A 17,761-nucleotide genomic window follows, 5' to 3' on the forward strand; every position below is an offset into this window, starting at 1 on the left:
GCATAGCTGGTACTGAAATAATAATCATCCATATATCAACCAGACAACACAACGACATATCTAAAGGCAACTATATTGTTATTGTACGCTTCATTGAATTCTAGATGTAGAAATTAGTCACCCAATTTTGTTGTTTCTCCTGCATTTGGCTCCATGCCACTCAAAATCAGGAAAGGAGATGCTGCTTGCCATGGCCCATTTGATCTCCAGCTTCCACTGCTTTTAGGTATGATTTTTTACCCTCTTCTGACTTCTCAGGTCACTGTTGCAAAGCAGCTGCTTTCAAAAGCTACGTTCGTGGCACTGTTCGTGGCACTTCTCTGGTTAATCATGATTAAATGACAATGACCCACACATCAAAGATTAGATCAGACGCAAGCTCTTCAAAAAGAAAATTTTAAGAGATGGCCAACTACGAACTTAAAGTATATCATCTCAAGAGATGGCAAGATTAACATGTCAAAGCACGGGAGGGAAACTCTGTTGCAAACATCAGCCTTTTGCCAACGCTGCATCCACAGAAAATGAATGGATTTTTCTTTTTTTTAAAAAAAGCTGGCATACAAGTGTTATTTTAGTAAATTTGTACATGTTTTTGCAAATTACTAAACAACGTGATTTCATATAAAAAGAATTATACGTATTTTTAAAAGCTATTTTATTTTGTTAATTTTATAATAGTCCATTTGTTTGGGCTCTCAAATAGTTAGTATAAAATTATTCAGCTATTAAACCATTTAGCTTTAGCTATTCAACATAAAAGAATGCACGCTCCGGCAAAAAAAAGTCAACTATGTCTAGATTTTATCTATGATTTGTATTCGGAAATTGACTTTTTTTTTGAACGCAGGGTGTTGGCCTAGTCCCAAAAAAAAAATATGGATAAGAGCAAGTTCAATAGTATAGCCAACTATTAGCTCCAATTTATCTATAGCCAATCTAATAGCCAACTCATATAATAGTTATCTACAAAACATCAATACATGGTCTCACATATCATACACACATTTTGTCTTGGAGCCCGTGTGTAACTGGCTACAAATTAGTAGTCCACCTCTCTTCTCTCTCCCCCTCGTATCTCTTTAAAATATGCTTATAACTGACTTATAGCCTGCTATCGTACATGCTCTTAAGGGACTACGGACTATGGTCTATGGATAGCTGATGCCCGTTTCCACCGCGAGTTGAAGTTGTCTCTCGCGTGTGTTAAAAATATTTTTAATAAAATTATTTATTTAAAAGGTTTAAAAGATAAAAAAAATTCTTCTCCCAAGTACACAACGGCAGTTGTGCCTCTGCCCGCCAACCTGGTCTACAATATAGATGGTGGTGTTGATCATATTATTTTAGGGTCTTATCTTTTACTTTTATTTATATTTATAAATAAAAAATTAGATTTATAGTCTTAAATTTAAAGTTAATTTTAGAGTTTTTTTATTATTATTCAGTCTTTTCTTTGAAATCGTTAAAACATTTATATAAAAGTTTATTCACAAACAATTTTTATTGCAAATATGTCATTTGACATTTTCATGGAAAAAACTAAAAGATGAGCTTGTAATTTTTTTCTATATTTTTGTGCATATGTTTTTTTAACTGCTAAACATATATTTTTATTAAATATAACATATATAAAAGTTTATCATCTCAACTTTATATAATATATTTTTAATCTTATAGTAGTTATTCATCGTTTATAATAAAAAATCAGACTATCTTTTTGTCTCTTTCAAAATAAAAGGAACACAAGAGCTGCCTGCATCCGGTGTTATCCGCAGTTGCGCCGGTTTAGATACAATTTTTTTTTTTTTGAGAACGGTTTAGATACGACTGTGACTTGTGTTTTTCTGTGTGTTCCCTGTGGTGCCACTCGGTTTTTGTATTTCTCACTTAGCTGAGTTGGATGGAAGACTTACGTGTCCTTTCTGATTGGAATTTGGAAGTGAAAACTAGTTCAAAGGAAGGTAGTGAAAATGCGGAGGTACTAATGCTTGTGAGGCATGTGACGCAGAAAAATCATGTATGCAATGCTATTTTTTCTGGCTCGGTACCATATATTTTCAACTTATCATATGATCCATATGTCATTTTGAGAAGGTTCTCTTGGACGATGGATATTCCAATACATCTAACACGAAAAACATGTCACAAATATATAAATATATATCGGAGTTATTAAAAAATCAGGGAGAAAAGAGCAGCAGGTAGTATCAAATCGTACAAGTCCAACAGCGAGAAAAGGACCCGAGTTAGACCAGTGACACTGAAATTCCATCTCACCCTCAAGTACTTAGAGTTCTAAAATTACAAGTGGAACATGTTTGCTTGATAACAAAGATGTCTATTCCACTGCTCAAGATGCCTTGGTTGCAATTCTACAAACACTTCCCAAACAAAAACAAAAAACCCTGTCATAATCATACAATCATACATATCAACAGAACCTGTGACACAAAAATAAATGCAGGATTGTGACACAAAAATAAGATGATGAGGACGTGAAGTGTTGTGGCGTCCACACTGCACGCATCGCTCTGAAAGCTGTGTGCAATTGGAGGGTTCCCCTAGCAGCGCGACATCATCCTGTGAGTATACTGTTTCTGCCTGCCCGCAATCCGACGTTATCCCTGCACTATTTGGCAGGATCAATAATAAGGGGAAAAAAGGGGCAAAATTCGGGTGGATTTATAGTCTGAAAACAATTTTATTTTTCTAATATTTACTATGGATAAATACGATAAATTTAAGGATAATATTTTGTACATAAAAGTAATATCGTTTGTTACGCGAATACACCTTTCATTGGAAAAACCAACTTTTAAGATGAACTTAAATAACTGAGTGTCTATATTTATCCGTGAAAATTATTTTTTCTGGGTCGGATGTCCTAGGCATAGTAATTAGCAGTAGATGTATAATTATTTTTCTATAATTTTCATTGATATCTTTTAGTAGATGTGTATGACGTATGCACGAGAAACTTATGTACGCAACATACGGTTCTCAAATCCGACCGTTCATTCGAAGCAAGAGATCGGAATCAGAAATAAGATGAGAAATCGCTGCAGAAATAAAGAAATCACTAGAGAAAAGTTGGCCATTGGCCGGGTCGCCCCAAAAGGTAGCCGGACGCATTTATCTTGTTGTTCCTTTTTTTTTTGTGGGGTCGTGTATTTGAACTGATCCAAACTTTATCTCCTTGTGAGATGCAAGTCATTAGGAAAATGAAGATGATCACGGGTGTATTAGTCAGTAGACAGTAAATTAATTAGCAGTGGTGTTGACGATGATGGCAACAATGAACGCTACACCGGATGAGACAGTCCTTCACAGGGCATGCGAGGAAGCCACTAACTATAGCCCTGGTTAGTTGTCAAATTTTTTCCAAAAAACATCACATCAAATCTCATTGAATATCTAAATAAAACATTAAACATATATAAATATTAAAACTAATTATACAGTTATGGAAAAATCGTGAGACAAATCTTTTGAGCCTAATTAGTACGTGATTAGATATAAGTGTTGCAGTAAACAACATGTGCTAATGACGGATTAATCAGACTCAAGATTCGTCTCGCGATTTCTAAACAAAATCTAAAATTTATTTTATAATTAGACTATATTTAATAATTCAAATATGTGACCGTTTGTGTGGACATAATCTTTTTAACACAACCTATATATGAAAAGAGAAATAAAAAATAAAATTCTCAGGCGCCAGTACTGATGTCAATGTGGGCCCCACCTACACAAATAATGTGACAGCGAGTGGTTAGCAATAATACTCCTCCAAATGCAAGGAGCACGAGCGAAATTGAAAAGGTGGAGGAAATAATTAATTATTTTGACACAAGTAGAAGGGTGATAAAAATGAAAAAAAATAAGGGGGAAAACTAATTCTGCAGCGCGGGCTTAATTTAATCCCCCCTCCATTCGCCGCCTCTCCGGCTCTCCCTCCATTTTGCCTCTCTAGTGCGGTCTACTCACACGCGCAAGCAAGCAAGCAAGGTGGTTGCGCCATGGAGCACGGCCGCGAGCTCGCCGTCGTCGTCCTCGCCTTGCTGCTGCTCGTGTCCGCGGGCTCGTGCTCGTTCCTGGAGGAGGACATGATTCTTGGCGCGGTGGAGGAGGGGAAGGTGGCGAGGCTGGGCAGCGGCGGCGGTAGCAAGGGCGCGAACGCGAGCACGAGGAGAGGGCCCACCTGCGTCGTCGGCGCCGGCGAAGGAGGAGGAGGAGGGAGGTATTACGTGGGGTGGAAGGAGGAGATTGCGGGGATGGCGGGGCGGCCGGAGATGGCGGCGTGGCTGCGGGCGGTGCGGCAGCGGATCCACGAGCGGCCGGAGCTGGCGTACGAGGAGGTGGAGACGAGCCGGCTGGTGCGCGAGGAGCTGGAGGCCATGGGCGTCGGGTTCCGCCACCCGGTCGCCCGCACCGGCGTCGTCGCCACCATCGGCACCGGCCGCCCGCCGGTCGTCGCGCTCCGTGCCGACATGGACGCGCTGCCCATCCAGGTATGCACGAATCACGAGCGAACCAACGGCTCGTCCTTCACTCGTCACCATCTTTTATAGGATTGCTACTGCCCCGTTCCATAACTATCATTCATCTTATTTAATTTTTTTTAATTAATATTTTTATTATTACTAGATGATAAAATATAAGAATAGTACTTATATGTGGCTAATTTTTTTAAGTTTTTTTATAATTTTTTTAAATAAGACGAATGGTCAAACGTTGAATACGGAAAAACGAAAAATAAGATTGTTATGGAATGGATGTAGTACTTAAATCTAGCTCCTTCACATTTTTTTGGTTTTATTTTCATGGATTTTTTTTTGTGCAAGTTATAATCAGAAATGAGATTTTTTTTTCCCAAGCCGTTTTAACTCATTTGGACAGTGGAGTTAGCTTTTGGTGAATTCGTTAATGGGACAAGTAATCACTAATGCATGACTAATTTCTTTATTAAATCATGAATATTTCTTATTTTACATGTTGCTTCTTTGCTGTTTATAAAGACTTTTTGTGTGGTTGAATGATTGTGTGTGTTTGCATGTGGGAATTCTGGGTGCTGCCTATACCTGGAAGTACACAGTACACTCTCCTAGGCACACGGATGTTCCCTTTTATTGTGAAAAATATCAGATTCACTTGCTAGTGACTGACGAGTGGGTCCCACTTTTGCTGAATTTTCTGAAAAAAACGAAACAGATGGTAATGCATTTCCGAAGTTCCCTCGGAAATGCTTTCATTCACGACCAGCAATAAAACGAGAACAGTAGCCGTTTTTCCTGGACTATTTTCTGAACTTTTTCACAGAGATCGACAGCAGCAGAGCAGAATATCAAAAATAAAAGTTGAAAATTTTGTCACTGTCCTGTTCTGTGAATGAGACAAATGAGTTAGAAGCACATGGTTAAGCATATCGCGGTGATTAGGGTGTGCCAGATTGTATTGCTGTAGGCCTGTAGCTGAACAGAGGCTCTGAAAGCCAAAATGTTAAAAAGGAGAGGGCGCAGTTGATCGGCGGGAACACGTCGCGTGGTCGCTTTTGGTTCTTCTCACTCACTCGTGACAAGATCACAAGAATCGATTCCCGCGAGATCACTGCATGTCTGCATTTATTTTTTTTGCATCTGTTTCACCAAATCACCGTCTTGCTGTTGTTCAAGGAATCTTCAGAGATCGAGCGTTTCACGCCATGACGCAGCAGATGCAGCAGATCAATCACTGATTCCACCGTTCACTGGTGTGAAAAACAAACCAGAAGCAAGGAAACTTTCGTATGCACGTTCCTTCAGAAGTTCAGAGACAGAGCGAGAGACTGAAGGAAAAAAATCTAATGAAATCATCGTTTCGTTACCCCCAAACGGCATGCCGTTCTGCTCAGCCGGTGGAAAGCTTTTCTTCGTGAGTGCCCATAACGGGCAGTTTCTAGAGCTAATCAGCTAAAGCGAAGGCAAATCTTTCTTGTCTGTTGATGCATGCGTGTTTGGCAGTTTTGGCACCTCATTTTGATAGTGATTCATCGTGCAGTTTCCAAAGCTTTCATAGGGCACGAGACGCTCGCGGGAGAAAGCGAGCAGCCACACCTCCCAAACCTGACGCTTTTTTTTTCTCTCTTTCTGTTTGCTCCTTGCGCCATTCCTTCAGGAAGCAGTGGAGTGGGAACACAAGAGCAAGAGCCCCGGCAAGATGCACGCGTGCGGCCATGACGCGCATGTGGCTATGCTCCTCGGCGCCGCCAAGATACTCAAAGCTCGAGAGCACCATCTCGAGGTACTACCTCAGTTCACTTTTACTTGTCGTTTTGTACATCCAGTTGTCTATAGGCCGGATTTCTATTCATTTTCTTTAAAAAACATATTTATAAAATCTATTAAGAATATAAATTATGAAAGCCATTTTCATGAAAAATCTGTGAAAGCTATTTTCTCATGTCAAACCCTACTACTTTTGTATTAATTTACTATCTTAGGTTTTGATGGGTAGCTCCATGTATTATAGCAATATGCTACTCTCTCTGTTCTAAAATATAAAACATTTATGATACAATTCAAATCAAAATTTATACTATAATATAAGCATTTGTTTTGATTCTCATGATTTTGATCATTCCAAAGATAAAAAAAACTTAGATATTAGGGAAGGAGCTAATATTAATTATCAACTAAATAGGTAGAGTGAGCCTTCGAACCCAGACTGACTAGCCCACCACCTCGTGAGCTAACCAAAAGACTCCGGGGTGTTTCTCAATTATTCCAAAGATAATTAGATGCTTAAAAATAGAATCTAATAAATTCAAATTTTAGCCATTAAAGTGCTAAAAGAATTTTTTTAAAAATCTTCTTAATCTATACTGGAAATAATTATATTTTGACACGAAGGTTAGTATACATATACGCGGCTACACATAGTAGATTCTTCTCTGAATTATTGAAAAATGGTCTGTCTGTCTGAATGTCTTAATTTTCAGCGTGGGTCTCCCGTGCATGTATAGTTGTACTTTCTGTCGGTTTGTGCATTGCCCTTGCCGTGCAAGCGATTCTTTTGTTCTACTGCTACTGCCATGAGAGCTAGCTGCCCGCCCCTAGATTTGCGTAATGGAAAGGTAGCTGCGCTAAATTGTTATCATAAGACGCGCGTAAAGCGTTAAAATCCAGGCACGATGTGGCCGCATCATTGTTAGTGTCAGCGTCAGGTGTCATCTCCAACTAGGACAGCTTTAGGAATGCAAACCACTTTGCTTTACTCAAATCTAACTTTGCTTCGTGTCTTCACTGTTCAGTACTTCGTATTGAATTACTGCTGTAATCAGCAGTGTTGACTAGGTAATAGCATCCGAACAGTTTATCTAAATTTGCTTATTCATATCTTTATGTCATCTAAAGTAGTTTTATCCTTCGTATCTTTTTTACTCCACCAGATTATCCATATACGGCATCCTCTATATCTCTTTGGAGGATGAAGAGACATTATCCAAATATGAATGTTCTCTATCCTAATATGGATGACATCTAAAATAGATGATAGGATGGTCAATCTGTTGGAGCTTAATTTATAGTCTTTATCCTCTATTTTTATGATAAAGGATAAGATAGATGAGCTGTTGTGGATGCTTTAAGATTTAATGCAGTCATTATATGATTTGAGATGACTGGCATCTATTTCACTGTATTAGTGGAATGGTTATTCCTCTTGACTTCATTTTTTAAAAAAAAATGCGACAAGAGATGTTGGTACAACATTCCTTCAGTTTAGTGGTGAGTACCAGATTCTTGCTAAATTATTTGTGTTTTTTACCTGAAACTTAAGGCCACATGGTTGGTCCAGAGTGGAGACCTGAGAAGCTCCTTTTCTACTTGCTTGAGTCAAACTAATATAACTAGATGAGTATATAGGGTCAACAAGATAAGTGAGGTGCTAATGGGATCAATTCTTGTTCAATGGATGTGAATTGGACAGATGTTCGGCAGAAATCTCCCAGTCTACTATTTTATTTCCATTAAATTGACTGTTAACATCAGTTGGTCAGTTTCTTTAAAATTAAACGTAGGAGAGTATACTTTACTACTACCTTAGTGCATTTATACGGCAACTGGACAATCGGGTACATCTTATCATGTCGATGTGAAATTATGTCCCTACGTTCATCAAGAACGTCCCTACACCAACCACTCTGTCGTATGTGTGGCGACAAACCTCTGCATTAAGAAACTTTTTTTTGGTACAAGGAAAGTGCTATGGAATGTGTGAGCTGGATTTCAGCTCATATTTTAGGGAACAATTCACTCTGCATTAAGAACATTGTCTGGTATCAATAGGGAAGTGCTATGGAATTTGAGATGGAGTCCAGTTCAGACACCAGAGAACAATTCACTCTGCATTGAGAAAATATTTTTGGTACTCCAAGTGAGTTCTACGTAGTGTGAGCTGAATTTTAGTTCAGACTTCAATGTTTTTGGTACTAGGGAATTTCAATGTAGTATTGTAGTGTGAGCCAAATTTCAGTTCAGAGTTCAGGTAACAATTCTGAGCCAGAAAAAAATACTCTTACTACAACTGATCGTCTGTTTACTGCACTAATTAATCGCTTTAGTGGTCTTACCATTCCACAAAGGCCTCTTTGTAATGGAGCATTTTTTGCAGGAATTTTTTTTTATGGAAGTTTTTCTTTTGGAGTAATTTCATAGGAATTATACTGTTTCCTACAAAAATCTTGTAAGATTCGTGCGTTTTGGAAAAGCTAAGCTCCTCATGGTAATTAACTGAAGTGGCCATCATATGTGTAGGGTACAGTGAGGCTGCTGTTCCAGCCAGCCGAGGAGTCCGGCGCTGGCGCCAAGCGGATGATCGACGGCGGCGCGCTGGAGGACGTGGAGGCGATCTTCGCCGTCCACGTGTCGCACCAGCACCCGACGTCCGTCATCGGCTCCAGGACCGGCCCTCTCCTCGCCGGCTGCGGCTTCTTCAAGGCCATCATACACAGCGGCCGCCGCTCCGGCGACCCCGTCCTCGCCGCCGCCTCCACCATCATCAGCCTGCAGAGCATCGTGTCCCGCGAGGCGGACCCCCTCGACTCGCAGGTGGTGTCGGTCGCCATGGTGAACGGGAGCGAGCACCGGGCGCCGGCGGCGGAGGAGGAGCTCGTGCTGGGCGGGACGTTCCGGGCGTTCTCGAACGCGAGCTTCTACCACGTGCGGCGGCGGATCGAGGAGGTGATCACGGCGCAGTCGCGGGTGCACGGGTGCGAGGCGACGGTGGACTTCTTCGAGAACCAGAGCTTCTACCCGCCGACGGTGAACGACGCGCGGATGTACGCGCACGTGAAGGCGGTGGCCGGCGAGCTCCTGGGCCCCGGGAGCTACCGCGACGTGCCGCCGATGATGGGCGCCGAGGACTTCTCCTTCTACTCCCAGGTTGTCCCCGCCGGGTTCTACTACATCGGCGTGCGCAACGAGACGCTCGGCTCCGTCCACACCGGCCACTCCCCCTACTTCATGATCGACGAGGACGTCCTCCCCACCGGCGCCGCCTTCCACGCCGCCATCGCCGAGCGCTACCTCGCCGGCCACTCGCCCTCCGACGAGCTGGAGTCGCCGTGACCGACCAGGCGAGCCCGCACCCGCAACTCGATCGATCATCGCGCGCGCCGTGCCGGGCAGTGGGCCGGTGGTTTTGGGCCCATATCGCGGTGGGCTTCCTTTTCCTGCGCTGGTGGGCTTTGGTGCGCTTCATTTTTCCTGCGCTGATGGGATTTGCCGTTCTTGGTGATTCTTGGCCCGGGAATGGGTTGGATGAATGTTTTTTTCTTCTTTTTTTGAATGAGGGAGGAATGTTTGAAAATGTACAGATTTTGTGGTAGACGTTTGATTGGATTTGTTGCACAGAGTATTTGGAAATATTGCAAGGAACGAGATTTGCTTCAGTCCAACAAAAAGTACCTCGAGATACTGGTAGCTCGCGGTACCAAATCGTTTCTGATGATCTAACAGTGTACATCCTACTCAGCCAGATCCAATAGTCAACTGTGAAAAACGATTTGGTATCTCAGGATACTTTTTATTAGACCGGACCACGTCTCTTTATCAAAGCCTGAAATTGTGCGATGGGTCCAGACACCTTTGGCTTTGGGTTATTACGAGTACCAATCTACCACTTGTAGGTTTGGGGCTACTGGTTCGACCTTGTTTTCTGCACGAATTCAGTTTAGCTTGGTTTGTTTGTGGTGGAGAGAAAAATGAAGCGAAAAAATGGCGAAATCACACGTTCCTCAAAGGAAATAAAAATATCTGAATGACCGAATCATATTCTTGTCGGTTCAGGCAAAGAATCATACTCGTTTAATTCAAACCGAAAGTTTTCTGCAGCCAAACTTCAGGCTGCCGAACTATGTGATCGGCACCTCCTGCCAAACACCGACCATTGTCAAACGATAACAGCAAAACTAGTCGTAGCATCTCGATTTGTAAATCATTCCAAATTGAAAAAAGAGGAGGAGAAGAAAAGAAATGACACATTTCCTATGCATATTGACACATTCCTCTTTGTTCTTTTACAACAAGATATGCCACTGCATGCACTGATGCAATCGTGCAAACGCATTGCAGTGTGGTGCGAATTTGGACGGTCTCCAGGCAACGGCCCTTATTGTTTGAAATCGTCAAACGGCATATTTATAAATGAAATATAATTTGTAAATAAATATTTTATATACATGATTTTAGTGGTCTAAAAATAAATTATAAAAATAACTTTGATAAAAAATTAAAAATAATTCTAAATTTAATGTTAAAAATTTAAAATTAGATTATATGTATAAGTAAAAATAAAAAAAGAGAGTGAACTAAGCCATCCACTTCCCTCTGCAGACGACCACGAGCACGAGATCGATCATGTGCTCCCCCATCCTGCCTACTACGTTTTGTCCATTTCTGCAACCGTGCACACACGTATGCCGGCATGACCAGCTGATCTCACAAGAGATGGAGAAAGGCAGTAGCAGATCGCTTGATCTGTCCGTGTAGTTGTTGAAACCTGAAAGCTTTTGAACCAAATGACCATTGGATCCGATGTCCCTTTGTTACACTTTTTCATGCTCTGCAAAAGTTTGGATCGCATCACATGTTCCTCAGATCTTTTTTACACTTTTCTTTATTGTTTTTTTCAGCAATCAGTTTTACCAGAGTGGTAAAATGGTATTACTCCACTTCTCTGCAGACAAATCTGATCCATCAAGTGATCAAACCAGATTTATTACAGTTTAGCTCCTTTTAGATCTGCGATGACTTCAGGATCGATCATGCATTCATGCCTGAAATCACAAAGGTTTCACGAATGCAGTACATGCAAATTATTGTTCACGTCCAGATCAGCTGCTTTGAGAAGGGCAGGGGGGAAAAGTTGGAGTAAATTGCCTGCATCCGACCATGTGTGTACCACTTCACTGCAAAGCGTTTCATCAGAGAATCCTAACTTCCTAAGATCCAAAACTGTGTCAATGAGTACACAAATGTGGTAGGTACACACTATGGGAGTGACAGCCAAACACGATGGTCTAGTAAACAATCAGATCCGGTTTAATACACACCATGCCGGAGATTACCAAAAGTTTTAAAAACAAAAAATGTTTACCATCACAAACTGTATTGTTCACTTCTTTATTCAGGGCAGGAGTGTATAGCTTCGAGTTTCATCGGCAATGGACTGGACCACACTGTGTCTGAACTCTGAACTTTGTGGAGACAAGACAAGATGGTCTCTGCATATTGTGGAATCCAATGAACCATTGATTTGTCACACCCACCTCAGTTTTCCAGCTGCACGTTTCTCAAACCATTAAACTATATATTTTCTATATAAAAATATATGAAAACTTATTTTAAAAACCAACAATTAATACTCATTTAATCAAATACTCCCTCCATATAAAAAGGTACTTTTAGACTAGTACCAATACAAAGCAGGAAAAACTACTTTCACTTTTTCAAATCACGGTGGATTTGTCCAATACTTTTTCACAATATTTTTTAAAATTACAATACAAATGTCATCAACTTTATCACACTCAAATGAATAATCAAAATAAAACATTTATGGGATAAAGGTATTACTACGAGCGAGTACAATAGGTAAGGTAAAAGAGCTTAAAAATTTGTCACGTCATGTTTATGCTTACACGAAGAAAAGAGGAGAGAAGACAGAAGAAAAACATGCTGCACAGTAACATAAGATATACATATGGTTGTGTGTAACTATTGTATAAATTAACTCTATATTAGGTCTTAGTGATATGTAGAAATTTTAGGACTTCTATTAACGTTGCTATGCTAACAAACTCATCTCGTTTTACTAATCTCTCTTTCTTCTCAAATCCCTTCGTGTCAAGAGAGTGGTAGTAAAAGGAGACCTCGAATCCGGCACGCCCTCAATCATGGTGTTTCGTGACAAAACCTCGCTAGCTGGAGTAGTGATGCAGCGCACTTTACAATGCCACGTCCCGACGAGAGCCTGGACAGTGGCCACTGGCCACAGTCCAGTGACCAGCACCAGTCGCACACTAGCACGGCCACTACTACTTGCACAAATCACCAAGAACCAATGGTCAAAAGTTCAGATCTGAAAAACACATTTACAGTGCTGGGCATAAACAGAAATTCAAATCAAAGTTCTGAATCTCTGCACCGTCCTCCAAAGACTGAGAAACAGAGTGAAAGTTGATTCATGAATTACTGCAGCTACTTCAAAGTTCGAAGTTCAAACACAATGTGCAAACTCAAGGGAGATATCCAAACGAATCAATGCATACTGAAGGAGCAAAAGTTTAAAAAGATGCAAATCTGTTTCAGGTGCTCCAGAACCAACTGGAATTGAAAAGAAAACCATACTACAGTTCGGTTCTTTCATACATTCAGGGTCAGGGGCAAAGACACAACAATGTGAGTACTGAGTGGAGTATTATGCAAAGCGATTCATTGCAAACATAAGCGAAAGTAAGTGAAAATCTGGCTCAGGTGCAAGAAAATCTGCTGAAATCGAAATGAAAAAACATAGTACTAGTTCAGTTCTTCCATATACTCATATACCTCCTCCTTTTCCTGACCTACCAATGGTAGATCACCGGATCTCATCACATTATACCCAAACCAACCGCTAAACTACAGTACATACCACTGGATTACTGCTAATAAGTATTATTATTACGGTTCGCATCAAGAACCAAGAACAGCAACAATGCCATGCACCATGACTAAATCTAGCGTCTCCGCCATTGTTGATGATGAGTGGAAGGATGGGTGGTCGGGGTTTGCTTTAGCGGCGGTGCGGGCAGAAGGTGACGATGTAGGACGCACCGGCGGAGCAGGTGAGGATGGAGGTCGGGTCGTCGTAGGCGTAGGAGTAGGCCTTGGGGCACGCCGTCTTGAACAGCCGCGAGTACGCCGTCGGCTTGCACTGCTGCGGGCTCCCGAACTGGCCGGTGCAGCAGTACTGCGGCGCGCCGTAGGCGGCGCAGGCGCTGCGGCAGCCGACGACGCGGTTGTCGCCGCCGCCGTGGACGGCGAGGCCGGTGGGGCAGACGCGGTTGAGGTCGCTGACGCAGCCGGCGGGCACGCAGTTGGCGCCGGACCCGTGGAACGGCGTCATGGCGATGGGGATGTTGTAGCCGTCGACGAGGCTCACGTCGTAGAAGTCCTGCGCGGTGGGCGTCGACGCGAGGGTGATCTCGGCCAGCGTGGCCGGCGGCGCTCCACCGGCGCCGTTGCAGTAGAGCGTCCCGCCGCAGTCGCCCGTGGCGCAGCGCCCGCGTCCGGCGGCGTCGAAGCTGCAGCCCTGGCGGCCCCAGACGCGGCCGGACCAGCCGGCGGGGAGGCGGATGGATGTGGCGCGGTTGGGCGCCAGCTGGAACCCGCCGCGCGCCAGGAGCTCCTTGCCGGCGCTCGGCTGGATGCCCGGCCACACCGTCTCCACGCACCGGTTGTACAGAGCCAGCGTCGCCGCCGACGCGTCACCCGCGAGGAGCAGCGCGACGACGAGCCCCGCCGCGACGCGCACCGCCATTGCCATTGCCACCGGCGAAGCTGCACTACAGTACTACACTGCACTGGAGTGGGTGTGACAGTGTGGGTGAGCTTGCGGAGGCTTTGGAGCGGTACGCGTTCCATCGCGTGGTTTTGTGGGGACGTATTTAACGCGGGGTTTTGAGCGAGAAAAGGTTGGTACAGTACTACTCCGTAGCACTAGTGAGGTCTTTTGGCTGGCAAAAATATGAAAAAGGTGAGGTTTTCGGCTAGGAGTGAACGGTTGAGGGGGTGGTTAAAATAAATTTTAGATTCCGCCTGAAAATCGTGAGATAATCTTTTAAGTCTAATTAATCCGGCATTAGCGTATGTTGGTTACTGTAGCACTTATGACTAATCACGTCCTAATTAGGCTCAAAAGATCCGTCTCACTATTTTCTTCGTAACTGTGTGATTAGTTTAATGTTTATATATATTTAATGCTTCATTTAGATGTCCAAAAATTCGATGTGATGTTTTTTGGAAAAAAACTTTTGGGAACTAAACAGAGCCTTAGATTAAGAAATTTTTTTGGAGAAGTGTCACGTCAAATGTGTGACCGAATATCGGAAGGGGTTTTTGGACACGAATGAGAAAACGAATTTCATGGCTAGCCTAGAAACCGCGAGACAAATCTTTTGAGCTTAATTAATCAGTCATTAGTACATGTTGGTTACTATATCACTTATGACTAATCATGGACTAATTAGGCTCAAAAGATTCGTCTCAACAGTTCTTACATAACTATGTAATTAATTTTTTGGTTCATCTATATTTAATGCTTTATTTAGGTGTCTAAAAATTCGATGTGATGCTTTATTTAGTCATTGAGCGTGAAGTTTCACCCTCGTCTATTCGCTTGTAATTGTGAAAAGGTGAGGTTTTCGTTTGGGAGTGAACGGTTGAGTCATTGAGCATGATGTTGCACCCATTCGCTTCCACTTATGCTTCTAAACCAAAAATAAATTATTAATGTAAAATTAATTTTAAAAACTTTTTATCGTAGTTTATCTTTTAAGTTTTGGTTTTACATAGCTAAGAATATATATATATATGTATATATAATATTTTATTCACAAATAAGCTAAAAAATAGGCACCTTTGAGCTCAACAAATCGAGTATGGTTTCCAAAAACTTTTATTTTTTAACATATCCTAGATGTAATAATATAAAGCTAAAATGGCTATAGGGTGATTGGTAAAACTATATATTTGCAAATAAAAAATTATATACGTATCCTTGGCTATCTAATGTTAAAAGATAACCCTTGGTAAAAAAAACCCAAAATGAACTCTAAATTTAATATTAAAAATTAAAATTTTGTCTTAGCATAAGCAGGAAGGAAAGACAAGGGTGCAAACAACAAGAATTATGAAACTTGAGGTAATAACACAATATAGATATTTTAGCACTTATTCCCCTGATTTCATTATTCTGGTACTAATAAGCAAAATCTATTGGCAACTATCTCCGTCCTAAAATATAATTATTTTTAGATTATTTATGACGAGTAAGGGTAGGAAGAAAAAACATTTGTGTACTTTGATAAATTGGAAATGAATATGTGTATAAAGATATGTGAGAATAAAATAGAAAAATCTTTAATAAAAATAATTAATAGAATAAATATTGCCATAAGTAATAAAAAAATACATATATAGCGTTCAAATAATGATATTTTAGAAGGGGAGTACAGACCTGAAAATTACTCCATGGGAGGGGCAGCAGTTGGCGAAAGCCAAATGCCAGTGAGCGTGTAATGAATGCATATGCAGGCACTCATGCCGTGCGAGATGTTAGTGCGTACGCGAACCTCAGGGTTTCTGTTGCCGAAATTTGCACACCCAGTCTTTTAGCTTCCTATTTGAATTTTGTAATCTTATATTTAAAATTTATTTTGGTTTTTTATTAAATTTTATTTTTTTACCCTTCGCTTTTAGGTAACTAAGAGTACGTATATAAAAATTTTATTATAAATTATTTTTTATAAATATATTGTTTGGTTTTCCCGCGGTGTGATTTCCATCGCTTGATTATACTTTCAGCTCTCTGGCAGCGAAGTAGCAAACACATCGCTTGATTATACTTTCAGCTCTCTGGCAGCGAAGTAGCAAACACAGTGCCGCACCACACTTTACCCATAAAGAATAGGATCCTCTGACTTAAGTCTGAGGGGCTGATATGTAGGTCTATAAACGATATAGCTCACATATCAGTGACCCATGTCCATCATCTGACTTAAGCCAGAGAAATCGTTACCGTACCCCTGATACTACGGCTAGTACATAAAGTAAAGGGCCTTCTATGATCGATACTCCCTCGGTAAAAAAAGACGAATTTCAGGTGATAATCATCCAAATTACTAGTTTGCTTTTTGACGGAGAGTACTTGCACGGAGTAGCAGCTTCGTTCATGTCCAGTGCCAACCTCGTCTTGTGCTCGCGCAAGGAGGTGACTGTGAGGAAATGTAGAACGAAAAGAGATGAAAAGAAAAAAAAGGAGATGCATCGTGGGGACGCAGAGACGAGGGATTCCCTTGGGCAGCAGCAGGCCGCAGCAGCAGCACTGCGGCAACATGGCTGTCGTATGCATGTCGTGTCCCGCCCTGCATGCAACTGTCAGAAGCTATAAATTTGTGTCCCTTCTGGTTCGGGCTGGTGCACCGCTGCACACCGTGGCGTGGTGGTGCTGGTGCCTGATGCTCAGGCCGGGCAGCCGCGTGTGCCGGTGATCCTCCGTGTCGCGTCGCTCGATCGGTGGTGCAGTGGTGGCTACCAGTAGCTGACTGCAGTGGTGGTGCAGTGGTTAGCTGTGCCACAACACAGCCAGGCGGGCTGAAAACGCGAAAAAGAAAAAGAGGCAAAGCTTCAGCTCAGGTGCACGGACCACGGATGCAACAACTGTGTGATGCACGGCTGATATTTTCGTGAAATTCTTCCGTTCCAGAGTAGTAGCAAATCTTGAACGCAAAGGTCGGCAGTTCGAATAAGGGTGTTTAGTTAGTGAAATGAAAATTTTTGCGTGTTATATCAGATGTTTGACTGGATGTTGGAAGGGGTTTTCGGACAAGAATGAAAAAACGAATTTGATAGCTGGTATGAAAACCGCGAGACGAATCTTTTGAGCCTAATTAATCCGTCATTAGCGCATGCAGGTACTGTAGCACTTATGACTAATCATGTATTAATTAGGTTCAAAAGATTCGCCTTACGATTTCTCACATGACTGTGTAATTAGTTTTTTGTTTTATCTATGTTTAATACTCTGTTTAGATGTCCAAAGATTTAATGTGATGTCTTGGGTGAAAATTTTTGGGAACTAAACGGGGCTAAGCAACAAAATGTTCTTTAGAAGAGCATTTTTACCATCATTGAAAAAGTCCCTTAAAATATCATACTTTTTAGTGTAAAATATGTGGTGCCTTAGAGTACATTGTATCTTACTGTAGATACTTTTCAAAAAATGATAAAAAAAAGGGAGCCACAGGTTACATGGGCTGATCAGTGATCAATTCGTCTCAGGGAGAAAGCCAGGGGGAGGGCCGGTCGGCCATAGTGTGTGTTGGCCTTTCTAACAGCCCAGCCCAAGATAAGCCTAAACCGCAGGCTGAAAAGGCACAGGGAAGTTTCTGTACATGCCAAAACTTTTCCATTTGTTATTCTGAGACTTTCGCAGGAATTCTCAATCTGATTGTCCCTTC

General features: G+C 41.8%; 2 protein-coding genes across 2 annotated transcripts; one reads left to right on the forward strand and one right to left on the reverse strand.

Annotated features, from left to right (window-relative positions):
• Positions 1-3,903: 3,903 nt before the first annotated feature.
• On the forward strand, positions 3,904-10,071 carry LOC102720888 (IAA-amino acid hydrolase ILR1-like 6). Its single transcript, XM_006657217.3, has 3 exons — positions 3,904-4,514; positions 6,157-6,282; positions 8,796-10,071. Exons 1-3 carry the CDS (start codon positions 4,023-4,025, stop codon positions 9,606-9,608), a joined length of 1,431 nt encoding a protein of 476 aa, XP_006657280.2. The 5' UTR covers positions 3,904-4,022; the 3' UTR covers positions 9,609-10,071.
• A 2,853-nt stretch (positions 10,072-12,924) lies between these two features.
• On the reverse strand, positions 12,925-14,145 carry LOC102721175 (thaumatin-like protein). Its single transcript, XM_040525113.1, has one exon. It carries the CDS (start codon positions 14,065-14,067, stop codon positions 13,315-13,317), a length of 753 nt encoding a protein of 250 aa, XP_040381047.1. The 5' UTR covers positions 14,068-14,145; the 3' UTR covers positions 12,925-13,314.
• Between the last annotated feature and the right edge of the window lie 3,616 nt (positions 14,146-17,761).

This window comes from Oryza brachyantha, chromosome 6 (genome assembly GCF_000231095.2).
Source record: "Oryza brachyantha chromosome 6, ObraRS2, whole genome shotgun sequence".
Classification (NCBI taxonomy): Eukaryota; Viridiplantae; Streptophyta; class Magnoliopsida; order Poales; family Poaceae; genus Oryza; species Oryza brachyantha.

What these genes read in the sequence shown, in the direction of transcription:
- LOC102720888 (XM_006657217.3), top strand. Translation starts at nt 4,023, where the DNA reads ATGGAGCACGGCCGCGAGCTCGCCGTCGTCGTCCTCGCCTTGCTGCTG. An exon ending in TGGACGCGCTGCCCATCCAG is followed by an intron (nt 4,515 to 6,156) that starts GTATGCACGAAT and finishes CCATTCCTTCAG; the next exon opens with GAAGCAGTGGAGTGGGAACA. An exon ending in CTCGAGAGCACCATCTCGAG is followed by an intron (nt 6,283 to 8,795) that starts GTACTACCTCAG and finishes TCATATGTGTAG; the next exon opens with GGTACAGTGAGGCTGCTGTT.
- LOC102721175 (XM_040525113.1), bottom strand. Translation starts at nt 14,067, where the DNA reads ATGGCAATGGCGGTGCGCGTCGCGGCGGGGCTCGTCGTCGCGCTGCTC.